Below are 19,447 nucleotides of genomic sequence, written 5' to 3'. Positions count from 1 at the left end.
AGCTAAGTGAAAGGAGGGCACCCGGGACTGTGAGTTCTGACTGCGGACGTCTCCCGCACCGCTCCCGCGGATCCTCGGACCCAGGGCCCCTGCAGCCGCTCCTGCCCAAGGGGCGCGAGGCATAGGTCTGGAGGCTTTGGGGCACGCAGAGGGGACTGAGGGTGTGGGTTCAGGGCCGCGGTGCGGTCTTGCGGCTTGAAGTGCAGACTTAGGGTGCGGAGTGGGGGCTTAGGATGTGGGCTTGGGACACGGGATGGGGACTTCAGATGTACGGTGGAGGCTTGGAGAGGTGGGGCACACATTTGGGGTGCGGGGTAGAAGCTTGGGATGGGGCTTGGAACACGGGTTGGGGGCTCGCGGTGCAGGCTGGAGGCCTGGGTGGGGGCTCTCGGTGCGGGGGGGGGGGGGGGGGGGGGGGGGGTTGCGGTGCAGGCTTGGAGGCCGGGGTGGGGGGCTCGCGGTGCAGGCTGGAGGCTTGGCGTGCAGAGTTAGGGGCGCAGAGTTGGGTACAGGGCAGAGCTCGGGGCGGGCACGCACCTTGTGACAGGCCGGGCAGGTGGGCAGCGCGCCGCCCGGCCCGGGCGCGCCCTTGCCGCCGTGGCCCCCGCCGCCGTTCAGGCTGCTCTGGATCTGCGTAAGCTCCTGGCGCAGCACCTGCTTCTGGTGGAAGCTGAAGGCCGGGTGGTTGGAGGCCATGGTGAACAGCAGCAAGAACTCATCGCCCGTGCGGCCCTCGTTGAGCTGCAGCCCGTAGTTGTGGATGATGGAGTCGATGTGCGTGAGCGTGCGGTAGAGCACGCCCGCCGCCTCGCGCTGCTCCGAGCCCAGCAGCGCCAGCGACACCAGCAGCTTGCTGCGCACCACCTCGTCCGTCAGGTTGGTGAGGCTGCCTAGGTCGGCCGGGTTGTTGGCCTTGATCTCCGAGTCGCGCAGCGAGTGGTAGTCCTTGCGGGCCAGGTCCTCTAGGCACGAGCCGAGGAAGCGCAGCTCGAGCGGGATGCACAGGTCCAGCAGGCCGCACAGGAACTCCACGCGCTGCGGCGACGGCAGCTCCGGGAACCAGCGGTACACGCCGTCCCTCTGGCGGGCAGCTTCTCCACCATGCTGCCGCCCGCGCCGCTATCTCGCGACCAGAGACCGGGGGCCGCGCAGGGGCAGCCAGGGAGCGCCAGGGCCCATGGCAGGGCGCTGCTCCCAGGGCCAGGGGCGCTGGAGCCAGGAGCCGGAGTCAGGCGAGGCGCGCGGGCTGCGCAGGCCTGGCGGGCGCCAGGGGCGGGGGCGGGGACCAGGGCGGGCAAGGCTCAATCCCGGGGAGCCGGCGGGCGGGCGCGCGCGGGCGCCGGGGGCCGGGGGCGGCCGGGGCGGCCGGGGGCGGCGAAGGCGGCCTCGGGCCCCGCTCACGGGGAGGCGCCTTCCCGCGCCCGTGCCCAGCGGCGGCCGGTGCGCGGCGGCGGCGGCGGCTGCTCCTCGCGTCGTCGTCGTCGTCGCCGGGAGGCGGCCGCCCCCATCTCCCCCCGCGCCGCAGGGTCTGTCACTGCGGGCCGCCCCCCGACGGAGCCGCCCCGGCCATGCCGTCGCCGCCGCCCGCGTCTCCGCCCAGGCCGGCCGTTACCCCGGGCCGCGGGCGCGGCGTCGCCGCCTGGGGAGCGCTGGGGGCCGCGGCCGCGGAACGGGCGCTGGCGGGGGAGGGACGCGCGGCGGGCGGCGCGGAGGGATCCGGCCGGGACTTGCCGGCCTTGCTGCTCCCGCGCGGCGGACGGATCCGGGCCCGAGCGCGGCGGCGGCGGCGGCAGCGGAGGTGCCGTCAGAGGAGCGGAGGGATCGTCGCGCTCGCGGCTGACGGGCGGCCGGGACCAGCAGAAGTGGGCGGGGTGGCCGCCTCTCGCGACAGCCCGGGCCGGCCGGGCCCGCCTCCCCCCGCTGATTGGCTCAGGCGGCCCGTTCTCGGCCCGTGATTGTGCCTGGACCCCAATCCCATTCGCCCGTGCTGCGGCCACGCCTCCCCGGGGGTTGTCGATCATGTTGGAGCCACCGCCTCCCGTCCCTCGGCGGCCGTCAGGACGCGATTGGTCCGCGGAGATCGGAGAGGCGGAAAACCCGGGCTGGATTTCTGGTTGCTTTTGTTCCCGCAAATTTGCGTGGAGCATTGTTTTTGGGCGAAAACGGGGCGTTCGGCCTTCCTGCTTTATTCCTGAGCGGTGTAAGAGGGAGGTAGTGGGTATCTTCGAGAAATGGCCGCCGCGGGGTCCGGACCCCCGGGTTCCAATCCCGGGTCGACCACTGCTAAGCTGTGTGACCTTGGACGAGTCACTTGGCCTCTCTGAGCCCCAGGCGCCTCCCCGGGAAAATGAGGGTAATAATAACCGCCCCCGAGGGCTTGTGCGAAGGTGATGAGCTCACAGAGGGCCGGCACCGGCACTTTTGAGACGGTGACTTGCCCTGGGGGTGTGGTGGGAGGTGCAAGCTTTCTCCAAAAGCCTCGTCCGAATGGAGCCTTTAAATCCGCCTTCTTTCCGCGGCTACTTCCCCAGCTCGCCAAACCGAGAAAATGCAAACACAGGGGCGGGGGCAAGGGAGCTGACCTGGCTGGAAGTAAACAGAAACGCCACCCTCCCCTGGCACTTGCATTGGCACCGGATTGCAGGTGGGGGAAGGGCCGGTGCACCCAACCACCTTTAAATCCCACCACTCTCAGACAGTCAAAGGAGAGCCGCGGGGGCTGGACGCTCATTCCTCCTCTGCCCTTCCCCGAGAGCACTGCTTTGAGTGTCTGTGGATCTAGAACGGGGTCTGTTCATTCATGGGTTCCAGGTCCCAAGCGCCCGGGGGCAGCTGAGAGCAAAGCTGGCGCCCTCCCTACCCCGTGGAGCTCACACTCTGGTTCTGCGCAGTGCACAATAGAGATTGGTTGAATCAATGAATGAACTTTTTCAGGATATGGTCCAAGGTGCTGAAAACTTCTTAACAAAACACTTCAGCCGAATCTGGCACACCTGTGGTTCCAGCTACTGGGTAGACCGAGGCAGGAGGATCGCTTGAGGCCAAGAGTTCAAGGCCAACCTGGGCAACATAATGAGACCCCCCCACCCCCACCCCCCAGTCTCTCCAAAACAAACAAACCCTACATTCTCCAGTCAGGTCTTCAAAGATGAGCAGACATTGCAGAGAGGCACGACTGGGAACAAAAAAATTTGCTCTCCACTCCCCCAGCCTCTTCCACACCTTGGACACGTTTCCCTGGAGCCACCCCAGTGTTCTTGGTCAGTGTAGGAAGAAGCAAAAATCTAAATGGAGTCAGGATGGCTTCCCACATGGGCACAAGGGCAAGGCTGGGGACAGTTGGGTCTCCTCATCTTATTTCCCAGGTCTAGGCTGATTTCTATTAATAATTAAATTAATCATTGTTCTCCTGGACCTCACTTCTTAATGTGATTCCAGGGAACTGGCCACATTCCAAAATCCATAATCTGAGGTAGTGAAAGAACATGAACATCAAGACAGTTTGACTGGGCTCAGAGGCTCACATCTGTAATCCCAGTACTTTGGGATGCCGAAGAGGGTAGATCCCTTGAGCCCAGGAGTTTGAGACCAGCCTGGGCAACATGGCGAAACCCCATCTCTATAAAAAATACAAAAATTAGCTGGGTGTGGTGGCATGTGCCTGTAGTCCCAGTTACTTGGGAGACTGCAGTGGAAGAAGTGCCTGAGCCCAGGAGAAGGAGGTTGCGGTGAGTGGTGATCCCACCACTGCACTCCAGCCTGGGTGACAGAGTAAGATTCTGTCTCAGAAAAAAAAAAAAAAAGAAAAGAAAAGATAGTTCAATACCTTCATTTCTTATTGATAAAGCAAGGTCCTGGGAGAAAGATCTTGGAACCTTATCAGTGCTGGGGGTGGAGGTGGGGCTTATGCAATCCAGCTTGAGCTGACAGTGAAACCCCCAGGCTTCGGTATCAAGTGAGCTCCAGTCCCAGCTCTGGCTGACTGTGTGAACCTGGCTGTGCATTCAAAGGCCTCTGAGCCTCAGTTTCCTCATCTGTAGAAGGGAGCCAGGAACCCATCATCCTGGCTAGCAGTGGAAGTCAAAGGTGCTCATGGAAAGCCCTTGCTGGCTGGAACAAGGGAGGCCTGAGCTGTGGAAGTCCTTGGATCAAGGTCCTCCCCACTTGCCACTGCCTTTTTGGTCCTTCTTGTGTGCCCTTTGTGATTTAATGGCTTAGTAGGTTGAATCATGTCCCCTCAAAGTACATCTCCACCCCAAATCTCAGAATGTGACGTTATTTGGAAAAAGGGTCTTTGCAGATATAATTAAGGTAAGAGTCAAGATAAAATCATACTGAATTAGGGTGGGCCCTACATGCAATGAGACTGTCCTTGTAAGCTACAGAGAAGAACACATAGAGACTTCGGGGGAAAGGAGACTATGTGCAAGGATGGCAGAGATTGGAGTTGAGGAGTGCCTGGGCCTGCCAGAAGCTGCAGGAGACAGGAAGGACCCTCCCCTAGAGCCTCCAGAGGGAACTGGGCCCTGCCCACACCTTGACTTTGGACTCCTGGCCTCCAGAACTATGAGAGGGTAAGTTGCTATTGTTTTCACCCCACCCCCCACTCCCCACCCCTCCTGCACTCACAGGAGCTGTGGTTATTTGTAGGGCAGCCAGGGAAACTGAAACAATGTAATTTCCCCCCAAATATCGGTGTGGCTCAACTCAATCCAGTTCACAGCAAATATGAAATCCCTGCCCTACAGGACCAGACCTCAGGAAGGCCTTGGGGGCCTCAGAGGCAAATGAGACCAGGTCTATCAACCATACAGAACTGACAACCTGGACTCCCCACTCTGAAGCAGGCAGGCTGCCTGAGGGAGGGGGCCTCCCTCATGGGGAGAGGGCAGGACGCTGACCTCCCAGGCCCCCCAGCATTCTCTGGGTCCTGGCCCCGAGATTCTGGTTTTCCACACTGGCCACCTACTGTCTCCCTCTTCCCCGACTCTGCCCGTGCACAAGGTGACCCCGGCTGCAAGCGTGCCAGGAGCTTTTCTCCACCTCTGCCTCGACATCTGCCACCTCTCCTCCTCTGGAGAGGGGGGCAGCTGAAGGACACCAGCCCCATGCCTTGCTGGAGCGGCTGAGATCGCTGGGAGGAGGTTGGGAGAGGACGCGGGCTCAGGCTAGGTCAGGAGGATGGGCCCTGCCTCTTTGTGAGGGGGCCCAGCACCGGGGGGAGCCCACAGTCTAGGGTGCTATTCAGCCAAATTGGTTACCACTGGGTGTATGAGGTCTGTGGTTGTGCAGGGTTGAAGGGCTGGGTGTCATTTGCCTCTGAGGTCCCCGAGCCCTTCCTGAGGCCTAGTCTTGTATAGGGCAGGGATGGAATATTAGTTGCGAACTGGATTGCGCTGAGAGCCACACTCATGTTTAGGGGAAATGCCATTGTATTGGTTTCCTGTGACTGCCCTACAAATAACCACAAAGAGGCATGGGGAGAAGTGGGGGCTGTCCCTTCCACAGGGCTGCGATCAAGCACAAATGACTCCAATAGTGTTAATTTTGAGAGAGAGAGAGGAGAGACTTGGAGTTCACCACAAATTCCCCAAACAAACAATTTACAAGGAGGACGTGACACACCTGGGGTTACTGCTTAGGTCTGAATTAGTGATACTGACTGCAGCAGGTGACCAGGCTAAGCCCAGAAATGGGCCACGAGGATCCCAAGCACATGCTCTTCCCCCAGACTGCCACCATCTTGCTTTTCCTTCAGACCTAGGACCCCACGAGAGGAGGGATCTGGAGGCCAGGCCAGGGGCAGGACAACACAAACAGAGGACTCAAAAGTTAAGACTCAGACTGGGACAGAGGATCCTTAAGTGATCGGGGCTGGAGGTGCACGGAGAAGCCTGGCGCGGCAGGGAATTGTCTCTCCCTGGGGTGCTGCCAGGGTGTGTGCGGTCTCCAGCTGCAACGGGCACTTCCTTCCCTTGGCCTGAGTCCTGCTTTCCTGTGATTGAGAAGGTTTGGGACCCAGCACCCTGAGCGTGGAGGCCATAAATCCAGTGGATCCCTGAACTTCCTGATGGGGTGCTGGCTCCAGGCCTCGGTTCCTGACAGCCTCGTGTAATTGCCAAAACCTCGTGGGGCTGTTTCTGATACTGCTATCAAAATTCCCATCATACAGATACTGAATGGTCAAGGGCATCGCCCGGGCCACACAATTAGTTCATGCTGGAATTGGATTCTGCCCTAAGTCAATTGCCCATAGACTCTGCCCCTCCCAGGAGGAAGCCACAAATGTGACATATTGTTTATTTGCTATTTTTGCAAAGGTGTCTGTTGCTTGCCAGCTTTTCCAGCCATGACTGCAGACAAAGTCCACCTAGAGTCATAAATGGGCAATCAGCCCCGAATGACATCCAGCCCCGGTTTCTGCACAGCGAGGAGTTTTTGTCCATGGCAGACCTGCTTAGCCAGGTGTCTTTGGTGTAGGGTCAGATGCAGTATTTCCCCAGTGGGCATGACCTGGGGTCTTATTTAAAGTAGATGGCCCTAGGCCTGGCCCCAAGTATGGAGTCAGGGTCCCTGGGGTAGGACTTTGGAATCTGCATTTTTTTCTTTTTTTTTTTTTTTGGAGACAGGGTCTCACTCTCACCCAGGCTGGAATGCAGTGGCACGATCTCAGCTCACTGAAACCTCCACCTCCTGGGTTCAAGCTGTTCTCCTGCCTGGGTCTCCTGAGTAGCTGGTATTACAGGCACGCACCACCACGCCTGGCTAATTTTCTATATTTTTAGTAGAGATGGGGTTTCATCCTGTTGGCCAGGCAGGTCTCAAACTCCTGACCTCAAGCCATACACTGGCCTTGGCCTCCCAAAGTGCTGGGATTACAGGTGTGAGCCACTGTGCCCGGCCAGGAATCTGCATTTTTGCTAGTAACCCTGGTCATCTCAGTGCACACCAAAGTTTGAAGCCACTGTTGGGGTGTGGAGTTCTTGCTTCCAGACTTCTAGGGCCTATGGACTGAACAACAGCAACCACAGTAGTAATTAGAGTTTCAGTCTGAACCACATGCTTGCCACGCAACAAGGGTTTCCTCCCGTTTTACAGCTGGGGGGCCTGAGGCTTCATAAGGCTGTTACTGGCCTGAGGTAGCAGAGCTGTTAGCTCCTGGGTTCTTAGCGTTAAGTTTTGCAGCCTTATTTCTGTTGTATATTTGTTTTTCATATTTCTGTGTTTCTTGCACTGCAATTGTGATATCCTCTGAAAGCCAAGGATGAACTCACTGCTGACCTTGGTTTTATTTGTTTGTTTTCACCTTTTCTTGTGAAAATGTGCAAACATACTCAAAAGTCAAGAGAATCATATGGTGATTTCTTATAGTCCCCTTTGGCCAGCTTCAGCAAAGATGACATTTTGCCACTCTTATTTCATTCATTCCTCTCCCCCCGCCCCCGACATACACACATGTTCTTTCTGGAGTATTTTCAAGCAAATAGAGGATTTTAAAAAACATGTAAATGACTTGTTGTTTTGTCTGATTATGACACAATACGTGTTCCTTATGAACAGCTTATACCTCACTAAAAAACAACATAAAAAGCCACAAATCATCTCACTTCCCAGTCATAACCAACTCTAAAAGATACTCTTCTAGACACTTTTGTATTCAAATATATTTATGCACACATACTTTCACAAAAAAATAGTATACGACACAAAAATAGGATGGCACTCCACATTTTGCAATCTATTTTTTTCACTTAACAATACATCCCAAATGTCTTTTCATAACCATGACTCTATTCTAAATCGTGGCTCTTAAGGGCAGCACAAATCTTTGTTTGGATGTAGCATGATTTATTCAAAAAATCCCCTCTTGTTGGGCATTCAGGTTGTTTCTATGCTGAGAGTTTCCAAAGGCAGTCCTGCTTACCCTGGACTTTTCAAGAGGTTGAAACCCGATCTGCCGCCTCTAGATCCTGTGTCCCCGGGGTTCAGAGAGGTATGGAGAAGATGGAAGAACTGGAGAGCTTCCCAATGCCATCTGAATCATCTTCACGTTACCATCACTGTTTTGTTTGAAATGAAGTCTCAAGACATGAGACACTCCCAGACTCAAGTGTGGGTAAAAAAAACATTCCAAAGGCATATAACATATTGTTTGGGTGATGAGGTGTGACTCTAAAAGCTCTGTTTTTGAACAAACATACCAGGGCTCACCCAAACCCAAAACTCTCTCTCCTTCAAAGTCGTCACTCTAGAAGGCAGTACTCTCATTGGGATAAAACTGTAATTGCTTGAAAATACATCTGTGAATTCCTCTTTTAAAACTGTTTCAGGATCTGGTGTCGGTAACATTTGGACGTACTGCAGGCTGGAAAGCCTTCATGATTCAAGGTGGATTGATTTCTATAAATAGCCTGTGCCCACCAAATAAATTAGAAGCAACAGAATCTATGATGTCTAGCTTGAGCTGAAACAGATTTATTAAATTACAACGACATCTCAAAGTCTCTGGAAGGGTCAGAGAACTAGGTGGGGATGCCATTTTTTGTATCTTGTTCAAAAAGATGCCTGTTTTTGCCCTTTTTTCTATCAGGTTTTTGCTCTATGTTTCTCTTCATTTTTAAGAGTTTTTATTGGCCAAGTGCGGCAGTGCGTGCCTGTAATCCCAGTACTTTGGGAGGCCGAGGTGGACAGATCACTTGAGCCAGGAGTTCAAGACCAACCTGGCCAACATTGTGAAACCCCGTCCGTAACAAAAATACAAAAACTAGTTTGGTGTGGTGGCGGGCAACTGTAATTCCAGCTACTTGGAAGTTTGGGGCAGGAGAATCGCTTGAACCTGGGAAGCGGAGGTTGCAGTGAGCTGAGATCACGCCACTGCACCCCAGCCTGGGTGACAGAGCAAGACTTCGTCTCCAGCCTGGGTGAGAGAGCAAGACTTGGTCTCCACAAAACAAAAATAACAACAACAAAAACCAACTAACTAACTAACTAAATAAATAAATAAATGCCTTTGAGGGCCAGGCAAAAAGTAAATGAGTGACACTGGATAGTATAATAAAATAGGGGGTGGTGAGGCTTGTGGCCAGTCAGAGATTAAAACTGCTTTTTGTTTGTTTGATCAAGAGACAGAGTCTTGCTCTGTGGCCCAGGATGGCATGCAGTGGTGCGATCATAGCTCACTGCAGCCTCGAATTCCTGGGCTCAAGAGATGCTCCCACCTCATCCTCTCTAGTAGCTGGGACCACAGGTGTGTGCCACCACACTCAGCTAAGTTTTAAAATTTTTTGTAGAGACAGGGTCTTGCTTTGTTGCCCAGGCTGATGTCAGACTCTTGGGCTCAAATAATCCTCCTGCCTCAGCCTCCCAAAGTACTGGGAACAGGTGTGAGCTGCTGCGCTGGGCCCTTTTTTTCTTTTTCTTTTATTTTAAACACAGTTTCCTAGGGCGGCTGTAAACAAATGATCATGAACTGGATGGCTTAAAACAACAGAAATTAATCCTCTTAGAGTTCTGGAGGCGGAGGCCAGAAACCAAGGTGCTGGCAGAGTTGGTTCCTTCTCAGGCTCTGAGGGTCTCTCTCCCAGCCTCCAAGGGCTGCTAGCCAACCGTGGGGGTCCTCCGCTTGTGGACTTATCACTCCAGTCTCTGCCTCTGTCTTCACATGACTGTCTCCCCCGCGTGTCTGTGTCCAAATTCCCCTCCCCAAGCTTGCAATTCACCTCCTCAGTGCCCCCAGCACTTCCTCTGTGAAATGGATATAAAAGTATCTACTTCACAACATGGCTGGGAGAATTCGTTGAGATGGTCCTTAGCAAACGCTTCGCAGGCGCTCAGGAAACAGTTGCTGGCATCCCTTGGAGAAGGTCTTCACCCTGGTGGTGGTTTTTGTTTCGTTTTAAGACAAAGTCTTGCTCCGTCGCCCAGGCTGGAGTACAGTGGTGCGATCTCAGCTCACTGCAAGCTCCACCTCCCGGGTTCACGCTATTCTCCTGCCTCAGCCTCCCGAGTAGCTGGGACTAGAGGTGCCCGCCACTGCGCCCGGCTAATTTTTTGTATTTTTAGTAGAGACAGGGTTTCACCGCGTTAGCTAGGATGGTCTCAATCTCCTGACCTTGTGATTTGCCCGCCTCGGCCTCCCAAAGTGCTGAGATTACAGGCGTGAGCCACCGCGCCCGGCCACCCTGGTGTTTTGAGGTAGGTGAGGATTCCAAGAAAGGCTCCGTCACGTAAATGACATAAACACAGCTAGTGCCCGGGTGGGAAGTGTCCCATCACACTGGAGCTGTGAGCAAGCTCCTGACACCAGATGAACACCCCTTACCTGTGTGTGTGTGTGCATATGTGTGTGGCAGGGGTACGCCGATGTGAGGTATGTGAGGTCTCGTGTGTGTGTATGTAGTGCGTTGGCATGTTATGCTTATGGCATGTGTGTGATATGTGTGGTATGTGGTGTGTATATGTGTAGGTGTGTGTATGTATGTGATATGTATTTGTATGTGGTGTATGTATGCATGTGTGATGTCTGTATATGTGTGTGATATCTGTGTGTGGTGTGTGATTTGTGCATGGTGTGTATGCATGTGCTATGTGGCATGTATGTGATATCACTGTGTGTGGTGTGTGTGTGTATATGTGTGTTTATATGTGTGATATGTGGTGTGTATATGTATGTGTGGTATGTGCTGTGTATGTGTGTTTGTGTGTAGGTGGTATGTGACATGTATGTATGTGTGTAGATGTGTATTGCATGATGTGTGTAGGTGTGTATTGTATATATGTTTATGAAAGTGGCATGTGTGGTGTGTGTATGAGTATGACATAAAACAGTAATAATAATGTGTAGGTGTATGTTGTGTTTATATGTTTATATATGTGTGGCATGCCGTGTGTGGAATGTGTGTGTTGTGTGTGGTGTGTGTGGCATGTATGCTATGTGGTGTGTATGTGTGGTGTGTGTGACGTGCTGTGTATGTGTATGTGTGGTGTATGTGTTTATGTGTGTGGGTATGTGTGGTGTATGTGGTGTGTATGTAGCATGTGGTGTGTGAAATGTGTGTTGTGTGTGTCATGTGCTATGTTTCTGTGTGTGGTGTATGTGTTTATGTGTGGTATGTATGTTATCTATGTGGCATGTGTGTGACATGTGGTATGTGTGAAATGTGTGAATGTGTGTGCTATGTGGTGTGTATATGTGTATGTGTGGTATGTGTGTGGCATATATGTACATGTGGTATGTGTGTGGTATGTATGTGGCATGTGGTGTGTGTGAAATGTAAGTGTATATGTATATGCTATGTGGTGTGTATATGTGTATGTGTGCTATGTGAGTGGCATATGTGTTTATGTATGATATGTGTGTTGTATGGCAATAGCCATGTATGTGTAGTATGTGTGTGGTATGTATGTGGCATGTGGTGTGTGTGAAACGTGTTGTGTGTGCTATGTGGTCTGTATATGTGTATGTATGTGGCATGTGTGGCATGTGCTGTGCATGTGTGTGATGTATGTGTTAGTGTATGTGTGAGGTATGTGTGTTGTGTGTGTTTGTGTGGCATATGGTATGGTGAAATGTGAGTGTTGTGTGTGATGTAGGGTGTGTATATGTGTATGTGTGGTGTGTGTGGTGTGTATGTGGCATGTAGTGTGTGTGAAATGTATGTGTTCTGTGTGCTGTGTGGTATGTATATATGTGTGGCATGTGTTGTATATGTGCGTATGGTGTATGTGTTTATGTGTGGTATGTGCCAGCTGGTGCTGGCTATTATCATTTGCAGATGAAAGAACTGGGGCAGAGTGGTCACTTGCAAAGGACGGCCCGCCAGCCAGGGACAGAGCTAGGGCTCAGGCTAGCAGCCTCACAGTGCCTCTCACCAAGCTTGGCCAGGCTAAGGGTTTTGGCACCAAAAACAGGAAGGGCAGAAGTGCCAGAGGACAAAGCACTTTCATGCCTCATTTAGCCCTGGTGACATGCTTTGAAATCAATAGATCATTATCCTCACCTGGCCGAGGGGGAAATCAGGCCCTGGGGGAGGCCAGCAGATACCAGCAGGGCTAGGACATGAACCAAGGTCTCCCGATCCTAAATCCCACTGCCCTGTCCCCTCCAGAACAGCTGTGGGTCAAGGCTGGGTCTGGATGGCGACGCTGGCGAGGAGGGTCACATGGACCAGGGTCCTGAAGCCGCACAGCTGTGGCTGGTGTCCCGGATGCTGACGCCTGTTGAGACCTGCTGGTGGCTGGGGTTTCATGTCCTCATTTCACTTGGCCCTCACAACAATCTTGCAAGTATAACATTCTTCCCCTTTTACAGATGAAGAAACTGAGGTTTAGAGAAGCCACTTGCCCAGTGTAGACAGCCGAGAAGGACAGGTCCAGGTCTGCTTAATAATGAAGCCTGTGTCTTCTCTGCTGTGTGATCCTAATCACGTTAGGGGGTTCCTGAGGAAGCAGAGGACTTTGCCCTTGCATTTGAGCCACAGCAGCTCCAATAAGTATATGTGCGTGCATATGTAGGTCCTGTGTTCCTATTGATATTAATATGTACAAATTGCATATTAATATATATTAACCTGCATTACTATATAATAATACATATCTGAAATCTGGCTTCAGCTTAAGACTTTGTGTGAGAGTGGTTTGGGGGCTAACACTTTTTCAACCTGCTGGTCCACATGTCGTACATATGATTCCTTGCACATATTTGAGTCTTGGCACGCCTGCTTCTTTTCTCTTACCCAGAGATGACTCTTCACTAGGAGGCTGTCACAGAACCATCAGAACGACCACTGGTGTAAGACATAGTAAAGCCTACCCGTGTGTTCCTGTGGAAGCAGGCCATGACCAGAGGCTTAATTAAATTCTCAGCTTCTTGAGAGCAGGAGTCAGGGCTGAGGCTGATTAAGTTTGTCACTTCGGATTTCCAGCTCTGGATGGGTACCATGTATGCAGTTGGTGCTTATTAAATGTTTGCTGGTGGTCATTCTGCCTTCTTTTTTTTTTTTTTTTTTTTTGAGACAGAGTTTTGCCCTTGTCGCTCAGGCTGGAGTGCAATGGCACGATCTCGGCTCACTGCAACCTCTGCCTCCTGGGTTCAAGTGATTCTCCTGCCTCAGCCTCCCTGGTACCTGGGATTACAGGCACCTGCCACCACATCCAGCTAATATTTGTATGTTTAGTAGAGACAGGGTTTCACCATGTAGGCCAGGCTGGTCTTGAACTCTTGACCTCAAGTGATCCACCTGCCTCGGCCTCCCAAAGTGCTGGGATTACAGGCATGAGCCACCGCACCTGGCATTATTATTATTATGTTTTTGAGATGGAGTCTCGCTCTGTCACCCAGGCTGGAGTGTAGTGGTGCGATCTTGGCTCACTGCAACCTCTGCCTCCCGGGTTCAAGCAATTCTGCCTCAGCCTGCTGAGTAGCTGAGATTACAGGTGGCCGCCACCATGCCCGGCTAATTTTTGTATTTTTAGTACAGATGGGATTTCGCCATGTTGGCCATGTTGGTCTTGAACTCCTGACCTCAGGTGATCTGCCTGCCTCGGCCTCCCAAAGTGCTGGGATTACAGGCGTGAGCCACTATGCCCAGCCTGTTCTGGCTTCTTACATAAATTTTTACAGTGCTTCTCCCAAATAGAAACATTTTCTTCTGTAAAGATTATGGTACTATGTTAATTTCTCCAAAGAGTGGGCTCTCTCATCTATCAATTATGGTTTGTCATGTATCACTATGGTTTTATCCAAATGCTTGTAAAGTGGAATTTTCCCAAAATGTTGTTAATATTTTCTTATAACGTGGTATTCATCTCAGGAAGGGAAAGACTTGAACTGGAAGAGAACTCAGCAGTCATCCAGATTAACTCTTTAATTAGCAAATGAGGAAAGTAAAGTTCAACATGTCAGAGGGACTTCCAGGGGTCAACTGGCAAATCCACTTAGCAACCTATATTTGGGAACTGGTTGCTGGTGCAGAAAATAACTGATCTGATTCACAACATCTTCAGATTCTAGATCAATTATATGCTTGGCCAAATTTTTCTGTTATCGTTATGAGAACATTTTTCAGTAACATGTTCTATTCACTATCCATCCAAGCTTCTGTCATTAGATAAGACTTCACCCATGTAACCTGCTACCTAGACACCCCCGGAGGGCAGGGGCTGGGTCTGTTAGCTCACAGTGACTAGTATATACATTTGTTGAATGAATGACTGATGGAACTTGAATTGAAACACAATATATTACTTTGTCATTTATTCCAACGGTCCACTTAGTATAGATCCTGCACTAACCTGTTTAGTTGCTTCTGGGTTTTAGTGACAAATGCCTTTGGTTGCAATTAACAGTGACATAAACATATGGAGGCTTATTTTCTCACAGAATAAGAAGTCCAGAGATGGGCAGTTGCTGACCCTGCTCCAGCAATAATACTCAGTTATGTTGGCACAGCAGCCACAATTCTCTTGACTTTTCCTCATGGTAGCAATATGACTGCCATAGCTCCAAGCATCGCATCCTGCATTCAACGCAAGAAAAAGGGAGTAAGGGATGAAACCAGCAGATGAGGAAAAGCGAACGCTTCTTTTTTCCCCTGAGAAACCCACTAATAGATTTCTGCTTCAATCTCATTTGCCAACACTGTACCAATGGCCACCCCATAGTTACAAAGGAGATGAGGGCCGGGCGCGGTGGCTCAAGCCTGTAATCCCAGCACTTTGGGAGGCCGAGGCGGGTGGATCACGAGGTCAGGAGATCGAGACCATCCTGGCTAACATGGTGAAACCCCGTCTCTACTAAAAATACAAAAAACTAGCCGGGCGTGGTGGCGGGCGCCTGTAGTCCCAGCTACTCGGAGGCTGAGGCAGGAGAATGGCGTGAACCTGGGAGGCGGAGCTTGCAGTGAGCCGAGATCCGGCCACTGCACTCCAGCCTGGGTGACACAGCGCGAGACTCTGTCTCAAAAAAAAAAAAAACAAAAAAAACAAAGGAGATGAGGAAGTATAGTGGGCAGGATCTGACCGAAGTCTTTGTGATTGGGCTTGCTCTCTTACGCCTCTGCTGTCACTCAGAGAGAAACATGCCCAAGTTAGCCCTCTGGTGCCACGAGGAACATGAGAAACAGGGGGATCAGAGCCATCCTAGCTGAACTCAGCCCAGATCAGCAGGCCTTAGTGGATCCTGAGATGGGTAAGTCCAGAGCTGCCCAGCTGAACCCAGTCTAGATCAGCTGACCCTCAGCCTCCCCTACCTGCAGGTGTGTGAGAATTAATGAGTATTGTTTGTCAATGATTTCTTATTCAGTATGTTTGTAGCCATGGTTAATGGATACAGAAGGCAAACTTCGTGGTTTACCATGGGGTCAGTATCAGAGCATTTATTGAGGCAGACACTGGGGCATAGGAAAGAGGCTTAAGGTACTGTGTCCTCCTGAGGAATGTACGTCCCCAGCTGGCGAGCCTGACGCGTACGCGAGTGAATGAAGCCCCAGCGTCACGTTGCTTTGCCGTGAGGTTTCTCGAGTCATCACCTCCTCAACAACAGAAGCTACTGTGTGCCTGGCATCATGTTAGGCTTTTTACACATTTAATCCCCAACACAGCCCTGCACCAGGGAGGGTGCTTTGGGCTGCATGCATCACAAAATACAACTCAAAGGGCCTAAGCCATTGTCAAGAAGTCCTGAGGTCTGAGGCTCTTCAGAGTTGGTTGACTCTGACTCAGGGACACCACTGAGGACCTAAGCTCTTTCTGTGTATACATTCTGCCCTCCTAGCGTGTCAGCCTTAGCCTCAGCCTGGCTGTCCTCATACACTCAAGTGGCTGCAGCCATTCCAGCCAGTACCCAGTAGCAGAAGAAAGAGTATAAAGGAAAAAAAAAAAAAAAAAAAAATACCTTTCCCCGAAGTCCCTCTGCAGACTCTCATTGGCCGGATTGTCTCACTTGGCCGTGGTTAAACCACCCAGGAGAATAGAGTCACCATGGCCACCCTTGAGCAGTTAGACTATGCCTTCTGGGGCTGGAGCCAGGCTCCCCTGAAGGCCATGGCTGTGCAGAGTGTGAGTGCCAGAACGCCATCAGAGTTCCGTCTGTAAATCAGGCTAGTACGGCTCAGAGAGGTTATATAGCTTGTGCGAGGTCACACCTGGTAAGCTATAGTGCCAGGTTTCCAACCCGGATCTGTCTGACCCCAGATCTCCCCTAGACCCCGGCTGCTTTCCACAGGGTGGTGGGCCGGGGCTGACGTCGTCCCAGGCTGCTGCTGCCCTTCTGCTCCCGCGCTCTTCATGGTCATCCTCCTCCATGACAGCCCATTTTCAATCATGTAGGTGTTCAGTAATCACTCATTTTTCAGCTGGGCAGATACACTCACAGTCCTGGATCATTGCATGGGCTCGTTCCAACACTGTTGTCTGCAGGCCAGGTCTGCCAGATGAATCCCCGCCCCACTGGCAATGGATTCCGCAGCCCGTGGACACACTTTCTTCCTTCCCATTCACCCCGTGGCTATTTCTCTGAGAACCAGCAGCGGTGCTAGGAGGAGGGAAGGAAGTTATTGAGTCTGTGTCACTCATTAGCATCTCCGGGGAAGTGTGACCAGGAGGAGGCTGGAGAGGCTGTCTGTCCGTGGTTTCCTGCTGTCGAACCCACGGCTGGCCCTCACGGAGGACACCTGCGGAACAGGCACGTTGTCCGCAACATTGTCAATCCTCAGCTCCAGCGCCGTGATTATTACTCACGTGAACACTAGCCTCCACCCCGCCTTGGCCCGGAGCAGACTGCGCTGGAATGCTCCTCACCCAGTCGGCTTATTAATGGTGAGCAGCTGTTAATAAGTGAGAGTGTTGGAAAAGGCCAGCGCTTTGGAAACCTGGTTTCTGTACTTGCTATCTGTGGGCTTGGGTGTGCTTTACTCCCTCTGTGCCTTGGTTTTCTCGCTGTGTAATGAGTAATGCCTTGCAGCATTGCTGTGTGGCTCGAGGACCATGAATATTGAGGTTCCAGCGCTTTGTAGGCACCCGAGAGTGGTGGACACTGATACCATTATCACTGGACTTGGGCCAGTAAAACTGGGAGGAAGTCAAGGCTCTTAAGTGAAACCACTGAGTTGTTTGTTTGTTTTGAGATGGAGTCTCACTCTGTTGCCCAGGCTGGAGTGCAGTGGTGCAATCTTGGCTCACTGCAACCTCTGCCTCCCAGGTTCAAGTGATTCTCCTGTCTCAGCCTCCCGAGTAACTGGGACTACAGGCGCACACCACCACGCCCAGCTAAATTTTGTATTTTGGTAGAGAAGGGGTTTCACCATGTTGGTCGGGCTGGCCTTAGACTCTTGACCTTAAGTGATCCACCCGCCTCGGCCTCCCAAAGTGCTGGGATTTTAGGTGTGAGCCACTGCACCTGGCCGAAACCATTGAGTCTTACAAACTTCAGTGCCAATTTCTTATAGCCCTTGGGGTGTGGCCTGGGTTGGACTCTAATGAAGAGTAGTAGTCAGCTGGTATCTTAGCATACACTGAAGCAGGGGTTGATATTTTCCATGAGTACAGGCTTCAAAGTCTTGTGAGCTTCCTTGCTCTGTCCAGGGAACTGGGAAAGAAAAATTTAAGGGATTTATGCTGCCTTCTGGGTAGGGGTGTAAGTTCCTGTTGCTGCTGTAACAGTAATTACCACACACTTAGTTGCTTAAAACAACACAAATTTATTCTCTTGCAGTTCTGGAGGCCAGAAGTTCAAAATGAGTTCCATGAGTTTAAAACCAAGGTGTCATCAGGGCTAGTTTTCTTTTTTTTTTTTTTTTGAGACCGAGTCTCACTCTGTCACCCAGGCTGGAGTGCAGTGGTACGATCTCAGCTCACTGCAAGCTCCGCCTCCCGGGTTCAAGCGATTCTCCTGCCTCAGCCTCCCGAGTAGCTTGGACTACAGGCGCCTGCCACCACGCCCGGCTAATTTTTTGTATTTTTAGTAGAGATGGGTTTCACCGTGTTAGCCAGGATTGGTCTCGATCTCCTGACCTTGTGATCTGTCCACCTAAGCCTCCCAAAGTGCTGGGATTACAGGTGTGAGCCACTATACCCAGCTAGGGCTGGTTCTTTCTGGAGGCTCAGAGGGGAATCCATTTCCTTGTCTTTTCCAGTTTCTAGAAGCTGCCTACAGTCCTTGGCTCATGGCTCCTTCTCTGTCTCCAAAGCACATCACTCTGGCCTTTGCTTCCACAGTCACATCCCCTTCTTTTACCTTTGACCTTCTTGTCTCCCTCTTTTCTTTTCTTTCTTTCTTTCTTTTTTTTTAGACGGCATTTCACTCTGTCACCCAGGCTGGAGCGCAGTGGTGTGTTCACAGCTCACTGCAGCCTGGACCTCTTGGGGCTCAAGCGATCCTCCTGCCTCAGTCTCCAAGTAGCTGGGACCACAGATGTGTACCACCATGCCTAGCTAACTTTTAAATTTTTTGTAGAGATGGGGTCTCCCTATGTTGCCTGGGCTGGTCTTGAACTTAGTATCATGAGAACAGCTTGGGGGAAACTGCCCCCATGATTCAATTACTTCCCACTGGGCCCCTCCCACAACATGTGGGGATTATGGGATTACAATTCAAGATGAGATTTGGGTGGGAACACAAAGCCAAACCGTATCATTTCACCCCTGGCCCCTCCCAAATCTCATATCCTCACACTTCAAAACACAATCATGCACTTCCAACAGTCCCCCAAAGTCTTAACTATTCCAGCATGAACCCAAAAGTCCAAGTCCAAAGTCTCATCTGAGACAAGGCAAATCTCTTTCGCCTATGAGCCTGTGAAATCAAAAGCAAGTTAGTTACTTCCTAGATACAATGGGGGTACAAGCATTGGGTACATACACCCATTCCAAATGAGAGAAATTGGCCAAAACAAAGGGGTTATCGGCCGGGCGCGGTGGCTCAAGCCTGTAATCCCAGCACTTTGGGAGGCCGAGACGGGAGGATCACGAGGTCAGGAGATCGAGACCATCCTGGCTAACCCGGTGAAACCCCGTCTCTAGTAAAAAAATACAAAAAAATAGCCGGGCGAGGTGGCGAGCGTCTGTAGTCCCAGCTACTCGGGAGGCTGAGGCAGGAGAATGGCGTAAACCCGGGAGGCGGAGCTTGCAATGAGCCGAGATCCGGCCACTGCACTCCAGCCTGGGCGACAGAGCGAGACTCCGTCTCAAAAAAAAAAAAAAAACAAAGGGGTTACAGGCCCCATGCAAGTCCGAAATCCAATAGGGCAGTCATTAAACCTTAAAGTTCCAAAACGATCTCCTTTGACTCCATGTCTTACATCCAGGTCATACTGATGCAAGCGGTGGGCTCCCATGCCCCTCCCAGCTGCTTTCATGGGCTGGCATTGAGTGTCTGTGGCTTTTCCAGGTGCACAATGCAAGCTGTTGGTGGATCTACCATTCTGGGGCCTGGAGGATGGTGGCTGTCTTC

The 19,447-nt window shown here is 51.9% G+C and overlaps 1 protein-coding gene across 2 annotated transcripts in view; it reads right to left on the bottom strand.

The window, feature by feature from the left end:
• The window catches only part of ZCCHC14 (zinc finger CCHC-type containing 14), a 90,593-nt gene extending 89,495 nt beyond the window's left edge, over positions 1-1,098 (bottom strand). Inside the window, exon 1 of one of the 2 annotated variants that reach the window (XR_641725.4) lies at positions 538-1,077. Coding sequence is in view for 1 of the 2 variants with exons in the window: in XM_003917284.5 (XP_003917333.3) it covers positions 538-696 (159 nt within the window). In the remaining variant the exon portion in view is untranslated. Of the gene's footprint in view, positions 1-537 lie in introns of both variants that reach the window. The other variant, XM_003917284.5, reaches the window with a different exon arrangement.
• Positions 1,099-19,447: the final 18,349 nt, after the last annotated feature.

This window comes from Papio anubis, chromosome 18, assembly GCF_008728515.1.
Source record: "Papio anubis isolate 15944 chromosome 18, Panubis1.0, whole genome shotgun sequence".
NCBI classification, from domain to species: domain Eukaryota; kingdom Metazoa; phylum Chordata; class Mammalia; order Primates; family Cercopithecidae; genus Papio; species Papio anubis.
Note: the sequence above shows the minus strand (reverse complement) of the source record. Positions and strands in the feature narration are given on the sequence as shown.